The following is a 23,507-nucleotide window of genomic DNA, read 5'->3' as shown; positions in this document are numbered from 1 at the left end:
GAGGGAAGGGAAGGGAGAAGCCCGCAGTGCTTTCTTTTTCATTACTGCCGTCGCCACTCACTGCCACAAAGTAAAATAGGTAAACGCGCGCCGGGGGGGGGGGGGGGGAGGAACGGAGAGAGGAGGGCTGTCATCGGGAAGCTCTGCTGAGGGCGGGAAGGATCGGAGCCCTGCGTTTGGGGGGTGGGCAGCAGCAGATAATGACCTGGGTGATGGCACACACAATGAATTTCTTTTTTGTTCTGTTTTTTTTTTTTTTTCACACTTTGTGGGGGTTCCTGCAGAGGTTTGGTCTGGATTTTATGCAACGAGGTCACTGCATGAAGGAACTGAGTGAAACGTGTTGAGAAAATTTTAGCTACTCAGTTATTCTCTCTTCCTTGGATTGCCTCCTCTGTGAATGGACGCGAGCATTTCACAATGTGTCCCTGAACCCTGCTTTAGGTTCATACAGATAATGATTCAGCATAGACATTGTTCTTTGTAAAGGATTTGTTCTTTTTCCAGACCTTGTTGCAGTCTTAGCCTCTTAGCCATGTCCAAGTCAAACATTAAGTTCAGAATGTCCAAATATATATGTTTGAAAGCATCCCCATGTTCACGGAAGTCAAAGTAATTATTTAAAATTACAGAGGAAATACCGACTTTATTTCTATAGCAGTGGTTCTCAAGCAGGTCTTGGAATATGCCCTAGACAGAGGGTTTCATGATATGCACAAAAAATGCCTTACAAACCTTAATTTCTCTTACTCATATGCGCTACTTTATATGTATACCTGACCTTGATGTTTTGCAGTTGAGCGATTGTGGTTAGTATATGCTTTGAGCAACCACTTTATTCTTTGACATACGATACATATCTAATATCTACATTTAATAAAAGGTATTGAGACTTATTTTTTTCTGTGTTGACAATTATGGATATAAGCTCCGCCCCTGGCCCCTGGCCCCACCCCTAACCCCACCCCCTTTAGCCTCCCCAAAGAGTTGGGCCACAGACCGCCTATGGCCATGCTACACAGCTGTCTACTAGAACAGTACTATATAACTAACTTAGAATGTTAGGACATGTAGGTGACGACTGAAGGTAAAGAAGAAATTTGACTATTTCAGCCGCACAGCACAGCTGATTGTGCAACGGTATAAGACAGATGGTTATTGTATCTATGAAATATCAGTAGTGTGCAACCCAGGTGTTTGTTGCAGGCACAGAAAATAGGCTTGGAACAAGCCAGTTATTGCAGGAAAGCAAACAGTGACTATTGCAACTACACAACAGAGGTGATGGTAGCAGGAATGACACAGGTAGATGCAGCAGGACAGCTAGACCAGCAATTGCCTTAGGAGAGCTATACAGGTAGATGCTATTTTTAATTGGTAAATCACTGCGCTTTGCTAAAGCTACTCCATTCCTTCTTAATTTATACTGGTTACCTATAAAGAGCAGAATTTCGTTAAAGCTATGTGGATTGGTCCATCAAATTTTATTTGGTATGTCACTGCCCTATATGGTTGACACGAAGTGCTTCTGTGTCATCCAGAGAATATCTCATTTTACATTTCCCCAGTTGCAGAAATGTATCTTACAAAACAATCCACAATGCTAACTTTTCTTATCAATGTACCAAAGTCTGGAATTCTCTTACTAAACAAGTTAGATATACTAGTTATAGGTTATTTTGTAATATATTGAACATTTATTTTTAGCTCAATCCTCAACAATGTTAGAACTCTGTGCTGAATGTTTAGTCCCTTATATTTCACTTCTTCCTGACATCCCACTGAATTTGCCCCATCACTTCTTATATAATATTCGTATGATGTATTCTTTAAAATTGTATTTATTTTCTTTTATGTTTATATTGTAAGTCACATTGAACTTGAGTTCCGCTTGGGCTAATGTGGGATAGAAATGCCATAAATAAAATAAATAAATAGGGCAGCAACCCATAGGACAACTAACTGTGTAATACAGATGGTCACCGCCAACCATGCAAACAAGATGGTTGCTGCAAATGTGGTTTGTGCCATCGTGCAACACTAGTGAGTGCAGTTAAGTGTGCAATACTGGTGCTACTGAGCAATCACGCCAGTGGGTGCAAGTGCACAAACCAGGTGGACAACTGCATACACAGGGGCTGAGAAACCCAGGAAAATATAGAAGGAATTGTGCATTATATGTGGAAGTGAACCATACCTGAATGGAAAAAACTGTGCAATTGGGCCAGCTCAAATCAATGGCTACCAAACCTCTTCAGCTGCAGTCTCGATAACTGAAGAAAAAAAAACCCCAACTAACCTGAATCTGGCAAGCCAGATGAGTAACTCATATAGAAACAGAGTGCGCCCATCAAATTTGGTAGAACACAGCCAAGAGTTGAATTGTACAGCTTTGATCAGATAAGAAATGTGTTTTATTTTTAAATACTGGTGATGGGGAGCTTATGCTAAAGGTGGCACCATGAATTAAACTGGGTCAGGAGAACAAGACCAGGAGGGCACCCCCAACTCAACTGAAAGAAACTGGTTCAGGAGACAAACCAAATAGACACCCCCAACTCAACTGAAACACAGCTTAGAAACTGGTTCAGGAGACAAGCCAAACAGGCACTCCAAGACTCAGTATAAAACTGGGGTTTTGTGCTCCTGAACCAAATGGGTAGCTAAGGCTCAACTGCAACTAGTTATATACCAGGTCAGGAGCAGGGCTGTTAATCAATCATCCATCTGCTTGGGAGAGACAGAAATACTGAACAGTCTATGCTGCATAATACTGTTAAGGGACGACTCACAAGAACTATTTTCTTCCTTTGCTGGGAGGACAAAACCCATTTGTCTGGACTGATCTGACAGGATGCTATGGAACTTTTTCTGAGCACAAGCAGGATGGTGAATCCCCTTTTTCTATTGAAGGCAACCTGTAGCTAGGGAGTTTTATGTGCGATTAAAGAAAACAAGGGGTACTGCTACAGGCAGATGCCAATACTTTTGGTGGCAATGGGCTAGTTATTTTCATTTTGTTTTTTGGAAAGCAGCTGGGAACTAAAAGAGTAAGGCCTCGGGGGAATATAGTTGGATTCTAAACAAAAAATAAATTATGGAGGACTGTCACGTTGAGAGTCTTGATCTAGGTAGTAGTGGGATGTAAATATATGTATGGACAGATGTTCATGTCACAGCTGTCCTTTATAGAGCCTGATCTCAAGTGGGAAACCACTGCAGTCATAGCTCGGATATTATGAGCTATGACAGGGACCCTCTAGACTGCAGGGTTTCTCAACCCAGTCCTCACCAGTCTGGTTTTCAAGATACCCACAATGAATATGCATGAGATATTTGCATGCAAATCTCTCATGCATATTCATTGTGGGTACCTTGAAAACAAGACTGGTTTGAGAAACCTTGCTTTAGAGCCTGGGCATAAAAGTGATGGAAATGCAGTCTGCTAATCAAAAGGGTCCCCTTCCAGATGCCACACTTTGGTTGGAAGTTCAGAAAGTTCTGTGTTCTCTTTTCAAAGCCATGCTAAGAGCTTTGTCAATGTTTCAAAATCTCTGCTGGGGGCTTTGGTCAAACTATCTTTATTTCTTTGCTTCTGTGCAAACGGACTGTCGGCTCAATCAGGGAAGTGAAGTTTCTCTTACCCTCTAAAGCCTTCCATTCAATCTTGGCCTCTTTGGAGTTGCCTGGTCACAGTTTGTCCAGATCCAAAATGCCTTTAAGTAACATCTTTGCAGAGATAACAGACATCATTCTGACCTCATCACAAAAATTAACGGACATCGTTTGTTTAAATTAGAGAGAATTAGAAGCTGCTTGTTTCTCAGACATGGTGAGGAAAACTGAGGATCCAAAATCAAAAACAGAAAATTTTTATTCTTAACAACAAAGGGAAGAAAGCATGGCTTGGCGATTTTTATACCCCTCTGCATATGTGTGTGTGTGTGCTGCTCTGGTGTTTGTAACTGAGAAGAAAACAGGTGCAGGCCATTTGAAAGGAGCAACTCTCTAATGACTAAGTTACACCATATCAAAGTTTCTACGCTGCAGACACTCAAACTGCTTCTCCAATAAAAATGTATTGGGCCATTTTTCCAGAGAAACTTATTTCTCTGGTTTGATCTGTCCCATTTTCAAACCCGATGTGTTTTTTTTCACCTATTTTAACCCTATGCCACAATTTGGCCCCATTCTATTAAATTTTTGGAGAGTCATTTTGTCCCCAGGAAAACAGACATATAGTTCTTGTGTTGGAAAGAACGGTCCAAAATGAAAAGGCTGTGGTAGACCTGAAGATATCCGTGAGCCAACTTAGCAGAAATAGCGGAGAAAAAAAAAAAACCAAAAAAAAACTTATAAAGCACAGAAATCTAGCTAAGACAAAACCTAGAAAGATTTTGAAAGAAAACATTTTCTTCAGAAGTTCTGTAGGTCCCTCACTGGTAAGATGTGTTCAATGAGGTTGGTGGACATATAATACTATAGGGTCTGTGGGGCCACTGCAGCATGGGAACTAATTTGCATAAGCAATTAACGTGTTTTTTTTTTTTTTTTTTGGAGTGCTCTAGTGTCTGTACATCAGCATTGAGAACAGTCACCTAATCCATACGAGTCTAACCAGTTGATATAACAATTAGAACTAGACCGTTGCCTAGGGTAGCAGTGAACAGTTGTATTTAAGGCAAAATCATGTGTCCTGACAGCCACACCAACTCAATCCACCGAATATATTTACCAGAAGAGTATATGAACTTTGGAAAGTTCTCTTATTATGAGCTGAATATACATAGCTACACAAAGCAAAGTTTAATATTTAAAAGTCTGGTATCCATGCAGGACTGCTTTGGGGGATGATTGAGTTTAATTAGCAAGATCTTGAGGGGTGGGGTGGGGGAAGAACTAGGATACTGACAATTAATGTTTGGGGGGGTGCAAAGCTAGAGGTGAGGTTTGCCTAGGTCCCTAATTGCCTTGCATCGGCTCTGTGTGACTTGGATGAACTGCTTGTGTTCAAAAGATAAATATTTTGCAATGCAGCTTACTTTGCTTTCACATTTTCCACTGCTACTTCTGCATATTTAGAAATGAAAAATAAAAATTAAATAGTATTTTAAAAGCTCTAAGGACCCTGCAGACAGCAGTAGACCATGAATTACTGAACTCACTGGACTTCTCTCTGGAGGATGGCAAGATTACTGTATCCTGTGGTGTTGGCAATTACAAAGTATCTCTGGTTCCATGCAGAGTTGTTTCTCACATCCTCCTTTAGCAGCTGACTCACATACTGCAACTCATTATCCCACAGCTTGAACTCCTGAAGAAGCAGCACAAAGAACAATACTGCAATTGCCTCACACCATTGGCACATAACAAATATCAAAGCAGCACCAAACTACTTTTGTTTTTAAAATTTACATCAAGAGCTACAAAGTTTTCTGGTTACTTATATTTATCCAAGTATATATTCCCACAAGTTTCTGAAATATTTAACATATGAAAAAGATTTCTATTTTCTGTATTACCATTGGCATTTCAAAAAAGGAAGAGAGGTGTGGTAGCCATGTTAGTCCACTCTTAAAGGTTATCAATAGAAATCAAACAAAATAAAACATGGAAAAGAAAATAAGATGATACCTTTTTTATTGGACATAACTTAATATCAAGAAATGTATTAAGTTATGCCCAATAAAAAAGGAAGAATAATTTTAAGAGGCTAGCATAAAAACAGAAATCACATATCTCTCAACTGAAGTAGGTGTAATACCTGTATGACCCACTGCCTGTGCTGCCAGGCATGGTAGTTCTTTGCATCTTGGCTCAGGATATCAGCTGTGAACTCAAGCTCCTTGGAAGGATCCTTCAGCCACTCCACTAGCACTCGTCTGTGATGCCTACAAGGAAAAATTCCAAGGGAAAGTTCTGCACAGCTATCAGTGAATTACTTCCTCTGCTCTTTTTTTTTTTTTTTTGCAGAATGCATGAAACAAGAACTTGGTTCCAAAACCTATTAAGTATATTTTCTTCAAAAAGAGTTTATATACCAGAATCAGACTGCCTTAGATAGCCATAGGATGTATGAACTTGGAACTAAAAGGCCTTTATTTATAATATTTAGTGAAATAAATTCATTTATCCAGAAAGGTGAAATTGTGTCTTACCTGATAATTTCCTATAGGCAGCTGTACCATTCTGAACATGTGGGTGTTCTCCTTTGCCAGCAGATACAGTTAGACAAAAAGCTAAGCTTTTCCAGTGAACTCACTGAGAGGTGTGTGTGGGGACAGGGACAATGGGAAACCCACAGAAATCCACAGGGTTGGGGACAATCATTACTACTGCAAGGATGGGAGGAAATGGATTGAAAATGAATGGGGGTGAGAACTCACCTTGATGAAAACTAGTTAAAGTGTTCAGTAATTTTGGCAATGAAGGAGACCACTGTAACTGGTGAGAATATTCCTTGATTTGATTCAAGCGTTTTGGTAGAGTATAATCTGAGCTTCTCATCTATATGTGACTAATAATGCAGCTAATATGAAAACAGCATTTTGATATGAGGTCTGGAAAGGTTGTGCAGGTCATAATCTCAATCTCACTCTCTCTCATGGACTCCAGCCATCAAAAACTGAAGTTAATCCTCAGCAATATCACTTACAAGACTGTAAAAAAGAAGAGTGGAACAGTGCCATAAACAGACTGAACACTGACAACAGATCAAGCTGTAGTTGAGGTGCAGCCAATTGCCAAACAACAAAATGTCCAAAATGAGAAGACTCAAAGGCAATTTTTTTTTAAGACTTATTCAAAACCGGAAAATGGCTTCTGTGATCAAAGTGGATGCATACATATCGAGCTCAGATAAGGAATTCTGCTCGTTTCCCTTACTACCTACTGGCAGAGGTTCCATGTGTGGCCGAAACAGACATGTTGCCTGCTCCCTGCTTGGAACTCCTGTCACCAGTACATCAGGACAACAATTGAGGAACGTAAAATGGAACTGAACTCTGGCTCAGTAGATGGTTTAGTAATTTTACATAGTTTGAAAGGATTGTAAGAAAACAATCACTGTTAAATATGCAAGAAAAACATTATTTAACAAAGTTATATGCCTATTTTTGTGTGTTAAATTTTAACAAGTTATAAGATGCATTTTATGCTTTGCTTGAATTTACAAATCTTTTAAATGTGGGTTGGGTTTGGGGACAAAATAGAATTGACTGGGGACAGGTGGTGATGGGGACAACATTATGTCCATGTGCACACCTCTACTCAACGGTATAACCTGCTGGTCACTGGGAATTCTAGTGTGCCTCTGCCAAAGCAGCAGAAGTTCCCTTTGTAACGCACACCCATGCCTCATCAACCACTGCAGCTGCAAAAAACACAAGCAAGCATAACACCACAGAACAGCACTTGTTTGTCTTCATTTTCGAGGACTACCTGATTTCCCTTCATTTCCAAGGACCACTTCCTCACTTCTCAAATTATTTTTATTTTTTTACTGAAAGGAAAAGAGCAGAGCACCTGAGAGCCCTGGGCTTCAGTCTTCTGAGGGCGGGCTTCAGAATGGTGCAGCAGACTAAAGAAAAGGAAATTATCAGGTGTGACAATTTCACCTTCCTTATCTTTTGAAGCTGCATCGTTCTAATCATATGATATGTGCCCAAGCAGAACTACTTGGCAGAGGAAGATAAATGTATTGACAACCATGTTGCTGCCCAACAGATCTTCTCTGGAGCAACTTTCCAGGTCTCTGCCCATAAAGTTCTTGAGCCCTTGTTGAACGAGCTCTCAAATCTGGAGGCACTGGCCAATTTCTGTAGATACAGGCAGGACGCCTATATTTGCAGAAATTGTCCAGTGTCCTCAGATGGCAGCCTTCATCTACCGTGCGATAGTGGCCTTAGCACCTGAACCTTATGAGGGCCCTGGAAAAGAACAGACAAGACGATCAGACAAAATTCATTGGCTTCCTCCAAGTAGTGAAGCAACACCCTCTGGATGTTTAACTTGTGTAGCCTCCTACTAGACAGGTTGGACCCCTCTGCTGGAAAGGAGGGCAAACAGATTTCCTGGTTCACATGAACAAGATTTTATTTATTTTATTTTTGTTACATTTGTACCCAGCGCTTTCCCACTCATGGCAGGCTCAATGCGGCTTACATGGGGCAATGGAGGGTTAAGTGACTTGCCCAGAGTCACAAGGAGCTGCCGGTGCCTGAAGTGGGAATCAAACTCAGTTCCTCAGGACCAAAGTCCATCACCCTAACCACTAGGCCACTCCTCCACTCACTTTGGGAAAAGCAGGGAACCATGCGGATTGACACAAAATCCTCAAAAAGTAGGGGAACAGGTGCCTACAACTTTAAAGCCCTGCTGGCTGCTATGATGGCTGCAAGGAAAAACCACCTTGAGACCGAGGCCCTTAATGGAAGCCTGCTACAAAGGCTCAAAGGGAACCCTGGAGAGCAACCTAAGAACCAAGTTCAGTTCTCAGGAGGGAAAGGAAGGCGAACAACTGGGTGCACAAATGAGTGACTCCCTTTAAAAACTGGGCAACCTCCCCATATGCTGCCAAGGGGAGGCCCTGGATTTTTCCACCAAGAATGGAAAAGACAGCCACCTGAACTCGGGTCAGGCACCTATCTAAACCTTGCTGCAAAAAGGCTAAGACCTCGAGAATCTGTGCCTTCCATGGGGACAGAGCTTGCTCGAAACACCATTGTTCAAAAACCCTCCAGACACGCACATAAGCCAAGGACATGAAAGACAGCTGGGATTTAAGCAAGATAGAAATCACTGAAGACAAGAAGCCACGCTTGACAACCTCCATCTTTCAAGGGCCAAACCGAAAGCCAGAAGGGATGCGGATTTTCAATTTCCACTGGGAACCCATGGCCCTTGCGCACAGGAAGTGGCTCAGCCACCAGCAGCACCATCTAGGTCCACATACCACAGACAGTGGGGCCAATGGAAAGCCACCACAAGAACAAGACAAAGATGGCAAACAATTCTGTGCAAGAGCCAGCCTACCAGAGGCCAAGGAGGAAGACATATAGGAGCTCCTCTGCTGGCCACTGCTGAACCAGGGAAGCTTGCCAGGTGCCTTTGGCCTGGATTGGCCGCTGTCTTGGACAGGATGCTGGGCTCGATGGACCCTTGGTCTTTTCCCAGTGTGGCATTACTTATCCCCTGCAAGGATGCCTCCCTCTGGCAGCTGAAGGAATTGCTCTCTTGGTAGTGGAGCTTGTGGCCATCAAGTTCAACACTGGTGGCCCTAAAGAGCTAATAGGCCTCTGGTCCCAGCTCCCATTTCCCTGTATTCAACTGGGAGTGGCTGAGGTTGTCTGTTTGGACATTGTCCTTGCCTGCTATGTATACCGTAGACAGGATCTCTAGGTGTACCCCTGCCCAGTGGTAGAGACTCACAGCTTCCAATGCCACTTTATGGCTCAGGGTGCCGCCTTGTTTATGTAATCCACCCCTGTGGTTCTGTCCATCATCACCAAGATCACCTTTCCCTGAAGCAGGAAGTCCTCCAAGGCTAAGCGTACTGTCCGCATCTCCAGGTGGCTGACAGAACATGTCAGCTCCAGGGAGTTCCAAGTCCCCAGGGCCACCCAGCCCAGGCAACATGCTCCCCAGTTACGAGACTTGTATCAATGGTAATCACCACCCACTGAGAGGCTTCCAAGGAGGAGCCCCCCCCCCCCCAAAAAAAAAGGAGGTGCTATGGACTGATCCACCAGTCCAGACTGTCCTGCACCCTGGCACAGAGAAGCAATAGGTGCCTAAAGCCCTGGGAGACAAGAGTCTACCTGGACAACAGGCCAACTGAAGCGGCCTCATGTGTACTCTCACCCAAGGCACTACCTCCAAAGTCACCACTATACAGCCCAAAAGCTGAAGATGTGAACAAACATGTGGATAAAGGGGAGCCGGTTGATATTGTGTATCTGAATTTTCAGAAGGCGTTTGACAAAGTACCGCATGAAAGACTCCAGAGGAAATTGGAGAGTCATGGGATAGGAGGTAGTGTTCTATTATGGATTAAAAACTGGTTAAAAGATAGAAAACAGGGTTAAATGGACAGAATTCTCAATGGAGAATGGTAGTTATTGGGGTTCCTCAGGGGTCTGTGCTTGGACCGCTGCTTTTTAACATATTTATAAAATGACCTAGAGATGGGAGTAACTAGTGAGGTAATTAAATTTGCTGATGACACAAAGTTATTCAAAGTCTCCACCACCTCCCGCGGGAGGGCATTCCAAGCATCCACCACTCTCTCCGTGAAAAAATACTTCCTGACATTTTTCTTTAGTCTGCCCCCCCTTCAATCTCATTTCATGTCCTCTCGTTCTACCGCCTTCGCACCTCCGGAAAAGGTTCGTTTGCGGATTAATACCTTTCAAATATTTGAACGTCTGTATCATATAACCCCTGTTTCTCCTTTCCTCCAGGGTATACATGTTCAGGTCAGCAAGTCTCTCCTCGTACGTCTTGTAACGCAAATCCCATACCATTCTCGTAGCTCTTCTTTGCACCGCTTCGATTCTTTTTACATCCTTAGCAAGATACGGCCTCCAAAACTGAACACAATACTCCAGATGGGGCCTCACCAACGACTTATACAGGGGCATCAACACCCCCTTTCTTCTGCTGGTCACACCTCTCTCTATACAGCCCAACAACCTTCTAGATACAGCCACCGCCTTGTCACACTGTTTCGTCGCCTTCAAATCCTCAGATACTATCACCCCAACCAACCGTTTGATGGTCACTGTTGCCCAGGTGGGCACCCACTCGGATATTTGACACACTATCTCCATTTGTGAGCATCAGATCTAGCGTCGCTCCCTCCCTCGTGGGTTCCGTCACCATTTGTCTGAGCAAAACACTTTGGAAAGCATCTACGATCTCTCTACTTCTCTCCGATTCCGCAGACGGAATCTTCCAATCTACATCCGGCAGATTGAAATCTCCCAGCAACAGCACCTCTCTCTTCTTTCCTAACTTTTGAATATCCGCGATCAGATCCCTATCTAGTTCCTCCAGTTGTGTCGGGAGTCTGTAGACAACACCCACGTGGACTGAGGTTCTATTATCTCTTTTTAAGGTGATCCATATCGCTTCTTCTTTTCCCCAGGTCCCTGTCATTTCAGTTGCTGTGATATCATTTCTCATATACAGAGCTACTCCTCCACCTTTTCGACCCTCTCTATCCTTCCTAAATAGATTATAGCCTGGTATGTTTGCATCCCATTCATGGGAACCATTTAGCCACGTCTCTGTGATTGCAACAACGTCTAAGTCTGCCTCCACCATCAGGGCTTGAAGGTCATGAACTTTATTGCTTAGACTGCGAGCATTTGTGGTCATCGCATTCCATCTACATTTCCTGGTATGTGTTTTAACATTAGTGATTTGGGGGTGTCTTAACCCTTTGGGTACCTTCTTATCTTTTTGTTCCACCTTCATTCCTTTTTCTTCTGCATCCGTTCTATTTTCAGGAATATCACAGTGCTGTAATGGCGCAAAAGAATTCTGTAGGGGCAACACTTGTGAGGGTGGATGCTTGTGTGTCACATAATGAAGTCTGCCTGAGCCTACTGTGAACCATCTATTTTTTGGTGGTTTTATCCTTTGAGGCAGTGGTGTGAATTTGGGTTGATTCTGTGCAGTATGATTTTGTGGAGTCTTTGAAGCTGGTTTAAGTACATCTAATTCCTCCTTTAGTTTAGTTTACTGAGCTCCTGTTTTAAACTAGCGAGCTGATGACATATAGGACAAGCCTTTAGTGCCCAGATGATTGGCCTTGAAACTAAAGCACCACAATTATTACAGAGAATAAGAGTCATCCTGATTTATTGGGTATGAATAGGTATGCTATGATGGGGTTAATAGTATGTAAGATTTACCTTGCTCTTCAGCCACACAGGCAGAGAGATTTGTATTTGGGTGGAGTTAATTTGTGACAAGTAGTGTATTTAGGAAGTGGAAGTCTTGGGGTGGGTGGGTTAAAATAAACATGTGGAATGTGTTTGCTGTAAAACCTCTCTCTAGAACTGTATTAAGCCACTTATCTACACAGCTGGTTGGGATAAGGGGAAGACAAGGCTACAAAATGCACCATAAATGTCCAAAAGCACAGTTTTAGATGAGGTAAGTTTTGAAATCTGAAATCTAGTTTTTCAGATTTGCAGATATCAATAAAGCAGTTTGAAAACAATCAGGTCACACAGTCAGATCACAATATTTGCAGAGCAGTTTAAAACACTTTTTTTTCTCTCTCTCTCTCTTTTTAGGAAAGATATAAGTGCAAAGACAAGGGCAGACAAGAGATAACCAAGAGCACAGTTTTAGAGTAGGAATATCCAGGAAGAAAGCCAGCACAAGTCTTATCTGAGTGAGTTTCCTGGAGGCAGGAGACCTGAGGACCTTCAAGCTGCCCAGCTCTCAACAGAAACTAGCCCCTCCTAATCGTTTTAGATTGTCTGCAGAAAGCCAGGTGGGATGGGGATGGGGAGGGGGGAGAGTTCAGCACAATTATAGTCAAGGAAAGAGAGTTCTAATACTAATTGGCAGTTTTGAAATCTGAAATCTAGTTTTTCAGATTTGCAGATATCAATAAAGCAGATATCAATAAAGTAGTTTGTTCTTAGACATGCTTTTGGCTAAGCTTACAACACGTTTATCCAAGCTTAGAAGGTAAAAGTACAAGAATGTACTAACTGTATGGGTCATGAAGTTCATCTAAAAGGAGGTTACTGGGAAAATGAAAAGTAATGAAGCAGGTGCAGGATGAGGTAAGACACTGAAAAATGTAGATGGGAAGCTGTGCAGATTGACCATACAAGGGAATAGATAATTGGACATCTAATGGTGAAAGAAGGTATATAATGATGGTTAATTTGTATAGAGTTAGACAACAACCTTCTGCTTGTGTGTGTTGGATTAATCCCTGGATGTTGTCTCCTTGCAAGTAATAAAGCTGCATTAACTGCTTTAAGCCTGGCTTGGTCTCATGGTGTTTGTGAGTATTTGGTAAAATTCTTTTAACAGTCTATGATACCACAAGCTTTCACTCACAAGTAAAATGAATTATTTCCCCATTTTATAATTTCATTCATCTCAGCCACTGCAGTGACTGAACTTGGGCTAGTGGTCACAGACTACAGCTTGCTCAAGAACCAAATCAGAATGCAACCTTTGGTCCACTAGGTGTGCAATTGCAGAGATTTTCTCCCAGCTCCAGCTGGTTGGAAAACCAGGTTCAGGAACAGAATCCAGGTCTCGCACATGCAAATTGTTACAGAGTCAGCCCAGAGAGTTAAGCAACTCAAATCTGACGAGATAAATACCCATGAATACAACAGATTTGGTTACAAAATTATGCTCAGTTATTTATACTTTGTAAACAATGCTTTCACAAACATTAGTTTTGAGGAGTATGAGCGAAGAGATCCAAAAGCTCGGTGGCTGCCAGACCTACACAAGGTAATTCTTAGATATAATTAATGACATTACATAGCAGCTCTTATAAGGTTGTCTCTTACCAGACTTGATAGTTCTTTGGCTGGTCTTCAATGATAGCTGTGACATAATTCATCTCTTCATTTAAATCCTTATGTAGAGCTTGCAGAAGTACTCTACGAAAATACCTACAAGAAAATCATTATCCATTTTACTGTCATAGAAACATATCATTGCTGATCACAAAAAGTAAATCTAGCATGCAGTTAACAACATTATTAGCTGAAGAGTCTCTCACACACATGCATTTATACAGTCTTAAAGCTGTTCACATTTATTGAAGTATATATAGAAATAACGCAAAATAATTCATTCTCTTAAGAAACTATCATTAAAATTTCCAGCTCTGTCAGCCCATCAAGGTCCACATTATCAGCTGCATGTCTCTTGTGGGCCAGTCAAGAGAGTATCAGAAAGCTCAAGACCTCCTCTGCTACTTAGCATGCACCAGTGAATCTTTCTTCCACCTCCCATAAGCCAGCATTTAAGTTTTAGCCACCCAGGATTTTTCCTCAGTTGTCACAACACATTGCCTTATAATTCTGACAGTGATGGCAGCATCTCTGAAGAAATCCAAGAACCAGGGAGTGCTAAAGCACCCAGCAATTCATTCCCTCTTGCTCTCTGCCCCAGTATCAAAATGATTTACAAGCCGAGTGCCCACATTCAAACTTATGTGACTAAAGTTAACATGCAACTTACCATGTGAGCCCAAATAACCAATTATGGCCTTTACATTAAATGTCATGACATCAATATGAACTGAGTCCATAAAATTTTTTTTGTTAAACCTGGCAAATCTCTTCATGCTCCTTTGGGCTTCCATCTCAACCAGAACAGAATTATGATCCAGCAGCAGGAACCTTCAATCACGCCTATCCCAGTATTTCCCCTTATTTTATACTACCTCCTCCCCCATTACACCTAGTTCAACCTTTGCAGCAATAGTTCTTTGCTAGGGCCTATGGACCAGGGCACCAAACAGAACCATCATGGAGAACTAAATCTAGCCAATGTGCATTGCCACTGTATGACGACATGACAGATTCCTCACCCCCTCCCCTGGGCACTGAACTCCATGTCTCCAGCCTTCCTTTCTTTGTTCCTTTTGTCCTCCCTGTATCTTGTCCTTTCCTGTCTCCCCCTTCTGCTTGTAGTCCCTGTACTTCCTCTAGCTTTTCTCCCTGCATCTCCCACTTTTCTTTTTAACAACTAACTTTTTTTCTTAACTTTCAATTTTTTTTTTTTAATTGTAAAACATCTAGTGGCAATTTGTGCAATCAGTGGTATATCGAACATTCGCAAATAAATATGCTATTGATGCAGCACCCCACCCAGCCTAGATGGGCCAGGAATCAAACCCCACTCTGCATGGCAGTGCACAGCACAACCACTGAACTACTGAGCTGCCCAGGTCTGCTAGCTTTAATGTGACAATTAAATCAAGATCAAACACAGAGCTCCCTAACTTTGCATTTGAAAAAAAAAATACAATAAATCTAGTTGCTGCAGGGATTCAAAAGAAAACTACAGCAGGAGTGACTATCCTGAGGACATTTTATGACCACACATTCAAAACAGCAGCAAATAATTCAGCTGGCATCCACATACATCAGATTAGAGAATGACACGGGGATGGGGACCCATGGTAACCGCAAGGCCGAGGACAGAGCTGTGGGGATTGATAAATTTTGTCCCCATTTTATATTCTACTTTGAAGCCTGATAATGAACTGGACTGTTATTTATGTTTGAGTGATGCAGACAACGATATTTAGATTTTTTGGAAAAAAAGAAGCAAACACGCTGGCAACAACTAGCAAAATCTGCATGGGGGATCCTGTACATTCCTGCTACCAGCACATCTAAGATGACATCTTCTATTGCAGGAAGGACTGTGGAAGAAAGGAGAGCTAGACTCAATCCTCAGATTAAATCTGTGGATAAATAAGTAGTCAACAATCATAACAGTGCTTTATAGGGCATATTTCTACCCTGCTAGGGCATACAGAATGGGCTGTATTTTGTACCCCTGGACATTTTAACCAGATGGATTAGGATTCCTCTGGGTAGTAGAAGTCAGCTATTGTTAGGGTTGGAAGGGTAGAACGGTAGGAGGAGGTGGTGGTGGAGGGGTTATTATAGTTGCTCATTATTATTGTTTCCTATTTGTGATTTATAACCAGTCATACAGCACATTGCTCCTTTTTATACTTTAATAAAGTGGTGTGGTAGCCGTGTTGGTCCATTTGCTTATTTCCGATCTGAAGTAGAGTTACTTTCAAAAGCTAAATCAAAAGATGTATTAAGTTATCCAATAAAAAAAAAGTTTTTTCTATGTTTTATTTCTATTTATATATTTTAATAAAAAGATTTAAATACAAAATTATAAGTGTTTGAGGCTTCTGCAGATGAGGACAGAGCCCACGAGGATGGAGACAGAACCCACAGGGACAAACTTTGTCCCCGTGTCATTCTCTACTTCAAATATAAAGCAAACCATTCTTTGGTAAGATACATAAATTTAAAACAAAACACTTTTGTCTACTGCATATAAAACCATGATACAACTACAATAATACAAGTTCAACGATGGAGAATAAAGGATTCTGTCAAACTTTATGCAAGTAAAACTTTGGTACGTGTCACTAATGAATGGATTCCTTTACTTACCACACTGTGTAATTTGCTGCATTTAGTTCAATGGCATCACCTGTCAACTTAAAAGCTCTCTCACTTTTTTCATCCAGCTGCAGGACGGCCCGGAAGTAATCGTACACATCCCGAACTGAAGAGATAATAGTATATTAAACCACTCAGCATAGAACTCAACCATAATCATGCTTCCTACACACCACTACAAGTTAGTTGTAATGCCAGTGTCAAGCAGTTCTTCTCAGGACAGAAACATGAAAACAGAGCTAGACTTCCTATTCCTAACTTGTAAGGCTGAGAACTTTCTACTCACTGGAAACATCTCTTTAGCGCCCATACTTTAAATGAAATTCTATATGCAAACCAATACTATGATATTTAGATCAGTCAAAACATACAGAAAACTGTATGAAGGTTCAATATATAATTTAGTGAAGAGCTTCCAGCACTCTATAAAGCAGCAGTGGATGCTGCAACCTACCTTCTTCTAAACTCCTATGAAGCTAGATTATTGAAGCAACCAGTCCTCCTAAAATGGTCCTTCACGCCCCAAGAAAAGATGTAGTCCCACCAAAATTCTGCATGGACTCATGGTAGCAGAATTCCAGCTCCAGTTCCAACTGATGTGAAGGTCATGAGTAAGTGGTTAAAAATAGCCAAGAACTACTGATTTGCAAAAAGTTATTATAAAAGATAAAACGCTTATCGATAGACATTTGGAGACTCTAGAAAATTCCATCCTTCCGATAACTTAATCTGTGTTTTAAAATTTTTTTCCAAAACACCCTATATCATCACCTGGAGATATTTTTAAAATATATATATATATGGAAGACATATTGCACATATTCCTAAAGAAGCAATGCCTCCTTTTGCAAAAGCCTACTTTATTTCTTATAAAATTTTACCTCAAGACTAGAAGGGATAATTCTGCAGTTGGTACTAATTTTAACTCAAGATCTAACAGGGTATTTAGAAAGTTCTGAATCTGTAGCAATCGGTCATGTTTGCTACATTTGTATTTTCTCAAGATTATAACCATGTTTTGAGATTATTCTTCAAGTTAAAAAATGAGAACTGTATGGGGCAAAAGGTTTGGGTTTTCCCAGACATTACTAAATCAACTCAAGAGGGAAGGAAGAAGTTTGTGGTATATAGACAATGGGTCCAGTCCTTAGGGGGCACTTTTTAACTCCAGTATTCATGCAAACGTGTGGTTATTTTATCATCTACATATGTTTTCTTTGACCCAGACAATCTGTGGTTTTTGGTAGAGGCTAAACAAATTGGAAAGCGGTTTTTATATTTATATTTTTCCTTTGGAGATTGATAACTGCTATTTGGAACGAGAAGAATTTTAGTTAGGACTTTGTCCCCCATCTCTATATGCTTTGTATGTTTTCCTTAAATAATCCCTGTTGCTTCAACGGGTATTTCTGTCTTGGTTCTTCCCCATTTGTGGACTAAGTAGCATATACCTTGGTGGTATAAAGGGAAAATTAGGTTCTTACCTTGGTAATTTTCTTTCCTTTAGTCATAGCAGATGAAGCCATTACGTATGGGTTATGTCCATCAACCAGCAGGGGAGATAGAGAGCACTCAAACTTTCACAGTGCCCTCTTGGCCAGCTAGCTCCACTGCCTCTTCAGTATTTGAAGCTTCCAAAGCAGTATGGCAAACCGCAATGGGAATCACAAGAGCTTTCCTCACAGCGAACGATGGCCCATCACAAGGGCATGAACTCATAAAGGAGGGAATGCACATCCTCCTGGAGGGAATAAACTCATCCTCCTTATTGTATAAGTGGAGGGGAACACACGCGCCTCCTGGAGGGAATCACACATCCTCCCAACACACTGGAGGGAATGAACTCATCCTCCTATTTATAGAACTGGAGGGGAACACACGCGCCTCCTGGAGAGAATCAACACATCCTACAAAAAAAAACATGCTGGAGGGAATGAACACATCCTCCTAAATTTAAACTGAACATGAATCCTGAAGATTGTTTTCCAACTTTCTCCCAAGGAAGGAACTTCAGGAAATTAGAACAGAACCTGAAAAACAGATTCACAGCATACAGACAATCATACAGGGGCTCATGGCTTCATCTGCTATGACTAAAGGAAAGAAAATTACCAAGGTAAGAACCTAATTTTCCCTTCCTTGTCATCGAGCAGATGAAGCCATTACGTATGGGATGTAACAAAGCAATCCCTAGATAGGGTGGGAACAAGCCACACCAAGCGCTAGCACTTGTGCACCAAAACGCGCATCCCTCCTGGCAGCCACATCCAGCCTGTAATGTCGGGCAAAGGAGAGCTTAGAAGCCCATGTTGCTGCACTGCATATCTCTTGAAGAGAGAGTGCTCCAGTTTCAGCCCAAGAGGAAGAAATCGCTCTAGTAGAATGCGCCTTAAAGGCTACAGGCGGAACCCTGCCGGCCAGCAGATAAGCTGAAAAGATAGTTTCTTTGAGCCAGCGGGCAATAGTGGCTTTAGACGCTGGAGACCCTCTGCGAGAACCGGATAGCAAAACAAACAGATGATCAGAAGTCCTGAAAGAGTTAGTAACTAGCAGATACTGCAGCAGAGTCCTGCGCACATCCAAAAGGTGCAGCTGCCTAAAAGATTCTGGAAACTCTTCCTCTGAAAAAGAGGGCAAGAAAATAGGCTGGTTTAGGTGAAAGGCTGAAACCACCTTAGGCATAAAGGAAGGCACGGTCCGAACCGTGACTCCGGACTCTGAAAATTGCAGAAATGGGTCTCTACAGGACAGCGCCTGGAGCTCTGACACCCGTCTCGCCGAGGTAATGGCCACCAGAAAAACGGCCTTCAGTGTCAAATCTTTCTCCGATGCTCGCCGAAGCGGCTCAAAAGGAGATGACTGCAGGGTTTTCAAAACTAGCCCCAGGTTCCAAGCTGGACAGGGTGCTCACATTGGAGGTCGGAGCCAAAGCACCCCTCTAAGAAACCGTGCCACATCTGGGTGAGCAGCCAAAGACACACCTTCCACCTTACCACGAAGGGAGGCCAACGCTGCCACCTGCACCCGCAGGGAATTATAGGCCAAGCCTTTTTGTACACCTTCCTGCAAAAAGTCCAGAATCGGCGAGACAGGAGCCCGCACTGGAGCAATGGATCTGGAAGCACACCAAGACTCAAACAGGCACCAAATCCTGGCATAAGCCACGGAAGTGGACTGCTTGCGGGCTTGCAGGAGAGTGGAAATAACTTTATTGGAATAACCTTTATCCCTCAATTGCGCCCTCTCAATAGCCATGCCGTAAGACCAAAGCGGCCGGCGTCCTCCACGGCTACCGGTCCCCGAGTCAACAGGTTCGGTACCAGAGGTAACGGCAGAGGAGCCTCCAGGAGCATCTGTCGGAGGTCTGCATACCAAGGTCTCCTTGGCCAATCCAGGGCGATGAGGACCACTTCTCCTGGGTGCAGCCGAATCCGCAAGAGCAGGCGCCCTATCAAGGGCCATGGGGGAAACACAAAGTAGACCCGGAGGCCAGGGTTGAGCCAAGGCATCCAACCCCGCCGAGCGAGGATCTCTCGGTCTGCTGAAGAAGCACGGGACTTTGGTATTGGCACTTGTCGCCATTAGATCCATCACGCGCTTGCCCCATTTGGCACAGATCTGCAGGAATACTTCGTCTGCCAGATTCCATTCTGCTGGATCGATCTGATGCCTGCTCAGATAATCGGCCTGCACATTGCTCTGACCTGCAATATGAGCTGCCGACAGACACTGAAGATGCAGCTCGGCCCAGTGGCAAATCAGTTCGGCCTGCGCGGCTAGTGTTCTGCACCTTGTTCCGCCTTGTCGATTTATATAGGCCACAGTTGTCGTGTTGTCCGACATCACTCTGACAGGCAATCCTTCCAGGGTCCCTTGAAAGGCCAGAAGCGCCTGAAACACCGCTTTCAACTCTAGGCGGTTGATGGACCACTCCGACTCCTCGGGTGTCCATAGACCCTGGGCATGCTTCCCCTTGCAGTGTGCGCCCCAGCCCTTCAGGCTGGCATCTGTTACCACTAGGCACAAAACGGGGAGCGTCAGCGGCATTCCTCGCCGCAGCATGCTGTCTGAGAGCCACCACTCCATGCTGAGTCGGGCCGCAGGGAGCCAAGTAAGTCTGCATTGGTAATCCTGAGAAATAGGAGACCATCTCCGGAGTAGGGAATACTGTAGAGGTCTCAGGTGCGCTCTCGCCCAGGGTACCACTTCCATCGTGGCTGTCATCGATCCCAGCAGCTGGACAATGTCCCAAGCTCGCGGGCGGGGCATCCTCAGGAGCAGACGGACCTGATTCTGAAGCTTGCACCGCCTTAGCTCGGGTAGGAACACATAGCCCGTGTCGAACCTGGCCCCCCAAAACTCTAGAGATTGTGAAGGGGTCACGTGACTTTTGGCCATATTGACGACCCAGCCTAGAGATTGCAGTACTGAGACCACTCTGGCTGTAGCTTGTAAGCTCTCTGTTGCAGAGTCTGCTCTGATGAGCCAGTCGTCTAGGTACGGGTGAACCCTGATACCTTCTCGCCTGAGAAAAGCAGCTACTACCACCATTACCTTTGAAAAGGTTCGGGGAGCTGTGGCGAGGCCAAAAGGCAAGGCCCTGAATTGGAAATGTTTTCCCAACACCGCAAACCTCAGAAACTTCTGGTGCGCGGGCCAAATCGGTATGTGCAAGTAAGCTTCTTTCAGGTCTAGAGACGTGAGAAACTCTCCTGGCTGAACCGCCGCAATGACAGAGCGCAGGGATTCAATGTGGAAATGCTGCACTCTCAGGGACTTGTTCACTTCTTTTAAGTCCAAAATAGGGCGAAAGGACCCACCTTTTCGCGGCACCACAAAGTAGATGGAGTATCGGCCGCAGCCTTGCTCGGCGGGAGGCACCGGGGTCACTACCCCTAACTGAATCAGACCTTGTAAAGTCTCCTCCACCGCCGCCCGTTTGACGGCAGAACCGCATCGGGACTCCACAAACACGTCTCTTACTGGGGCGTTGAATTCTATTCTGTATCCATCTCTGATCATGTCCAGAACCCACTGATCTGAGGAAATCTTGGCCCTCTCCTCGACAAAGAGGGAAAGCCGTCCTCCGATGACAGGCATCGAGGAGAGGGCCGGCGCACCATCATTGAGAGGGTCACCCCTGAACTCCTGGTCTTGAGCCACCGGCTGCGGAACGCTTGTCCGAGCGAAAGGAGTTCCTCTGCTGACCACGGGCACGTGAAGTGAACCCAGCAGAACGCCCCAGGCGGTACCTTCTAGCTTCACGGAAGCGAGGTCTGTACGAGGAGTGGACCGCCTGGCCCTTAGAGGAAGGCCTCTGCCTATCTTCGGGCAAGCGCTGGGGTTTTGGATCACCCAGGCCTTTCACAATTTTCTCCAACTCCTCACCAAATAGGAGAAGTCCTTGAAAAGGCAACTTCACCAACCTTGCTTAGAGGCCATGTCCGCTGCCCAGTGTCGTAGCCACAGACGACGGCGAGCCGCCACTGCTACTGCCATTTGTTTAGCCAAAGCTCTGACAAGGTCAGAAAGGGCATCAGCCAGAAAGGACAAGGCCACCTCCATCCGCGGAGCCACATCCAAGAAGGGCTCCGCTCCATCTCCGGGCTGAGCCACTGCCTGTTGCAGCCAAGCTAGGCAGGCTCTAACAGCATAACAGCTGCATGCAGACGCCCGAACAGTGAGACCTGCAATTTCAAAGGACCGTTTCAATGCTGTTTCCAGCCTACGGTCTTGAACATCCTTCAGGGCAACACCTCCTTCAACAGGGAGGGTAGTTCTCTTTGTCACCGCAGTGACTAGGGCATCCACTGTAGGCATTTGAAAACGAGCCATATGTCCCTCACGCAGAGGGTATAACTGCCCCATAGCCCTGGAAACTCTCAAAGGTCCCTCGGGGTCAGCCCACTGAGCTGAAACAAGCTCTAGGATGGAGTCATGCAAAGGGAAGGCCCGAGCAGCTTTCTTGGTACTAGCCATCCTGGGATTACCAGAGGAGGCCATGCCACTGTCAGGATCTTCAATCGAGAGGGCCTGCAGGGTATCTGAAATAAGCGCTGGCAGCTCATCACGGTGGAAAAACCTCACCGCGGAGGGATCATCCAGATCCTGTGGTAAATCCGCACCTGACTCTGGTTCCTCAGACCAAGAACGTCTGTCAGAGTTCTCCGAATCCTCACACCCTGACCACGGGGGGGGGGAAAAAGGTGCACCACAATCTGAAGGGGAATTAACCCTTCTGCGCTTATCTTTAGGCCAAGCATCCGGGGAAAAAAGCCTCACTGGGCAGTCCCAGGCCAGAATCCATCGGGGGGGGGGGGGGGGCAATCAGAGGAGCCTCACGCGACCCTTGAGGAAGGGCTCTTTTCATCATGTATGCTTTATGCAGCAAAGGCACAAAATCCGGGGAGAAAATCTCACCCTGGGCACCCAAATCCTGTCCGGTGCTAGCCACTCCTGAAATAACCTCATCTCGAGGTGCCCCACCCGGCTCAGGTCTCTCCGTGTCCACGGAGGCCGCGCCATGCAGTGTAAGCAAAATCGCGCCCGCTGCCAGCTCAGAGCGGGAAGAAACATCGCTCGCCATGCTCGGGCCGGCTCCTACGCCAGTACAGCACGATTTACAGAGCCCTGCTGCTGATTTGCGCTTGCCACAAGTGGAACAGCGCTTTACATTGTCCGCAGCCATTGCCGAAAAATGTCGGTAAAATCCAAAATGGCGGTTTCGCGCCAAAATCACCCCGATCGCGGGCCCACCCCGGAGGAGTTGGAAAACACTCTTACCTCAAAGGATCTAGTGTACAACTACGATCCTGCTTTAAATCAGGTCAAAAACCTCCGTTCCAGCGTCTCTGCGTTTAAAAACGCGACGCGACTTTTTTTTTTTTTTTTTTTTTTTAAAGCTGTGAGGAAAGCAGAGGTATTGAAGACTCCGGAGGCTCAGATGAGTGGGAAAGGCAGGGAAAGGGCGAACCTATATGCCTGCATCCACTGTTGGTGGGTAAGGACAGGGAAAGCAAGGCAATATGTCCACATCCACAGAGGTATGGGTAAGGCAGGGAAAGGGCTAACCTATGTGCCTTTAAAGTGAAGCTGCTATAGCCTCCAACACCCCGGTTAACAACTGGCAAGCCAGGAACCACCTACCGGCAGATTTTTCTGGAGCTCGAACAAGCTGCAGCCACCCTGCTAGGGGAGATAGAGAATACTGAAGAGGCAGTGGAGCTAGCTGGCCAAGAGGGCACTGTGAAAGTTTGAGTGCTCTCTATCTCCCCTGCTGGTTGATGGACATAA

General features: G+C 44.3%; 1 protein-coding gene across 2 annotated transcripts in view; it reads right to left on the bottom strand.

Moving 5' to 3' along the window:
* Window positions 1-23,507, bottom strand: part of FNTA (farnesyltransferase, CAAX box, alpha) — a 77,020-nt gene that overhangs the window by 41,597 nt on the left and 11,916 nt on the right. For both annotated transcript variants that reach the window (XM_030194542.1, XM_030194543.1), the window contains exons 3-6: window positions 16,206-16,320; window positions 13,557-13,661; window positions 5,765-5,891; window positions 5,166-5,314 (exon numbers count right to left, since the gene is read on the bottom strand). In XM_030194542.1, coding sequence (XP_030050402.1) covers window positions 5,166-5,314; window positions 5,765-5,891; window positions 13,557-13,661; window positions 16,206-16,320 — 496 coding nt within the window. The remainder of the gene's footprint in view (window positions 1-5,165; window positions 5,315-5,764; window positions 5,892-13,556; window positions 13,662-16,205; window positions 16,321-23,507) is intronic.

Source organism: Microcaecilia unicolor, chromosome 2 (assembly GCF_901765095.1).
Source record: "Microcaecilia unicolor chromosome 2, aMicUni1.1, whole genome shotgun sequence".
In the NCBI taxonomy this organism is placed as follows: Eukaryota; Metazoa; Chordata; class Amphibia; order Gymnophiona; family Siphonopidae; genus Microcaecilia; species Microcaecilia unicolor.
The sequence above is the reverse complement of the archived record's forward strand: the minus strand, read 5'-3'. Positions and strand labels throughout refer to the sequence as shown.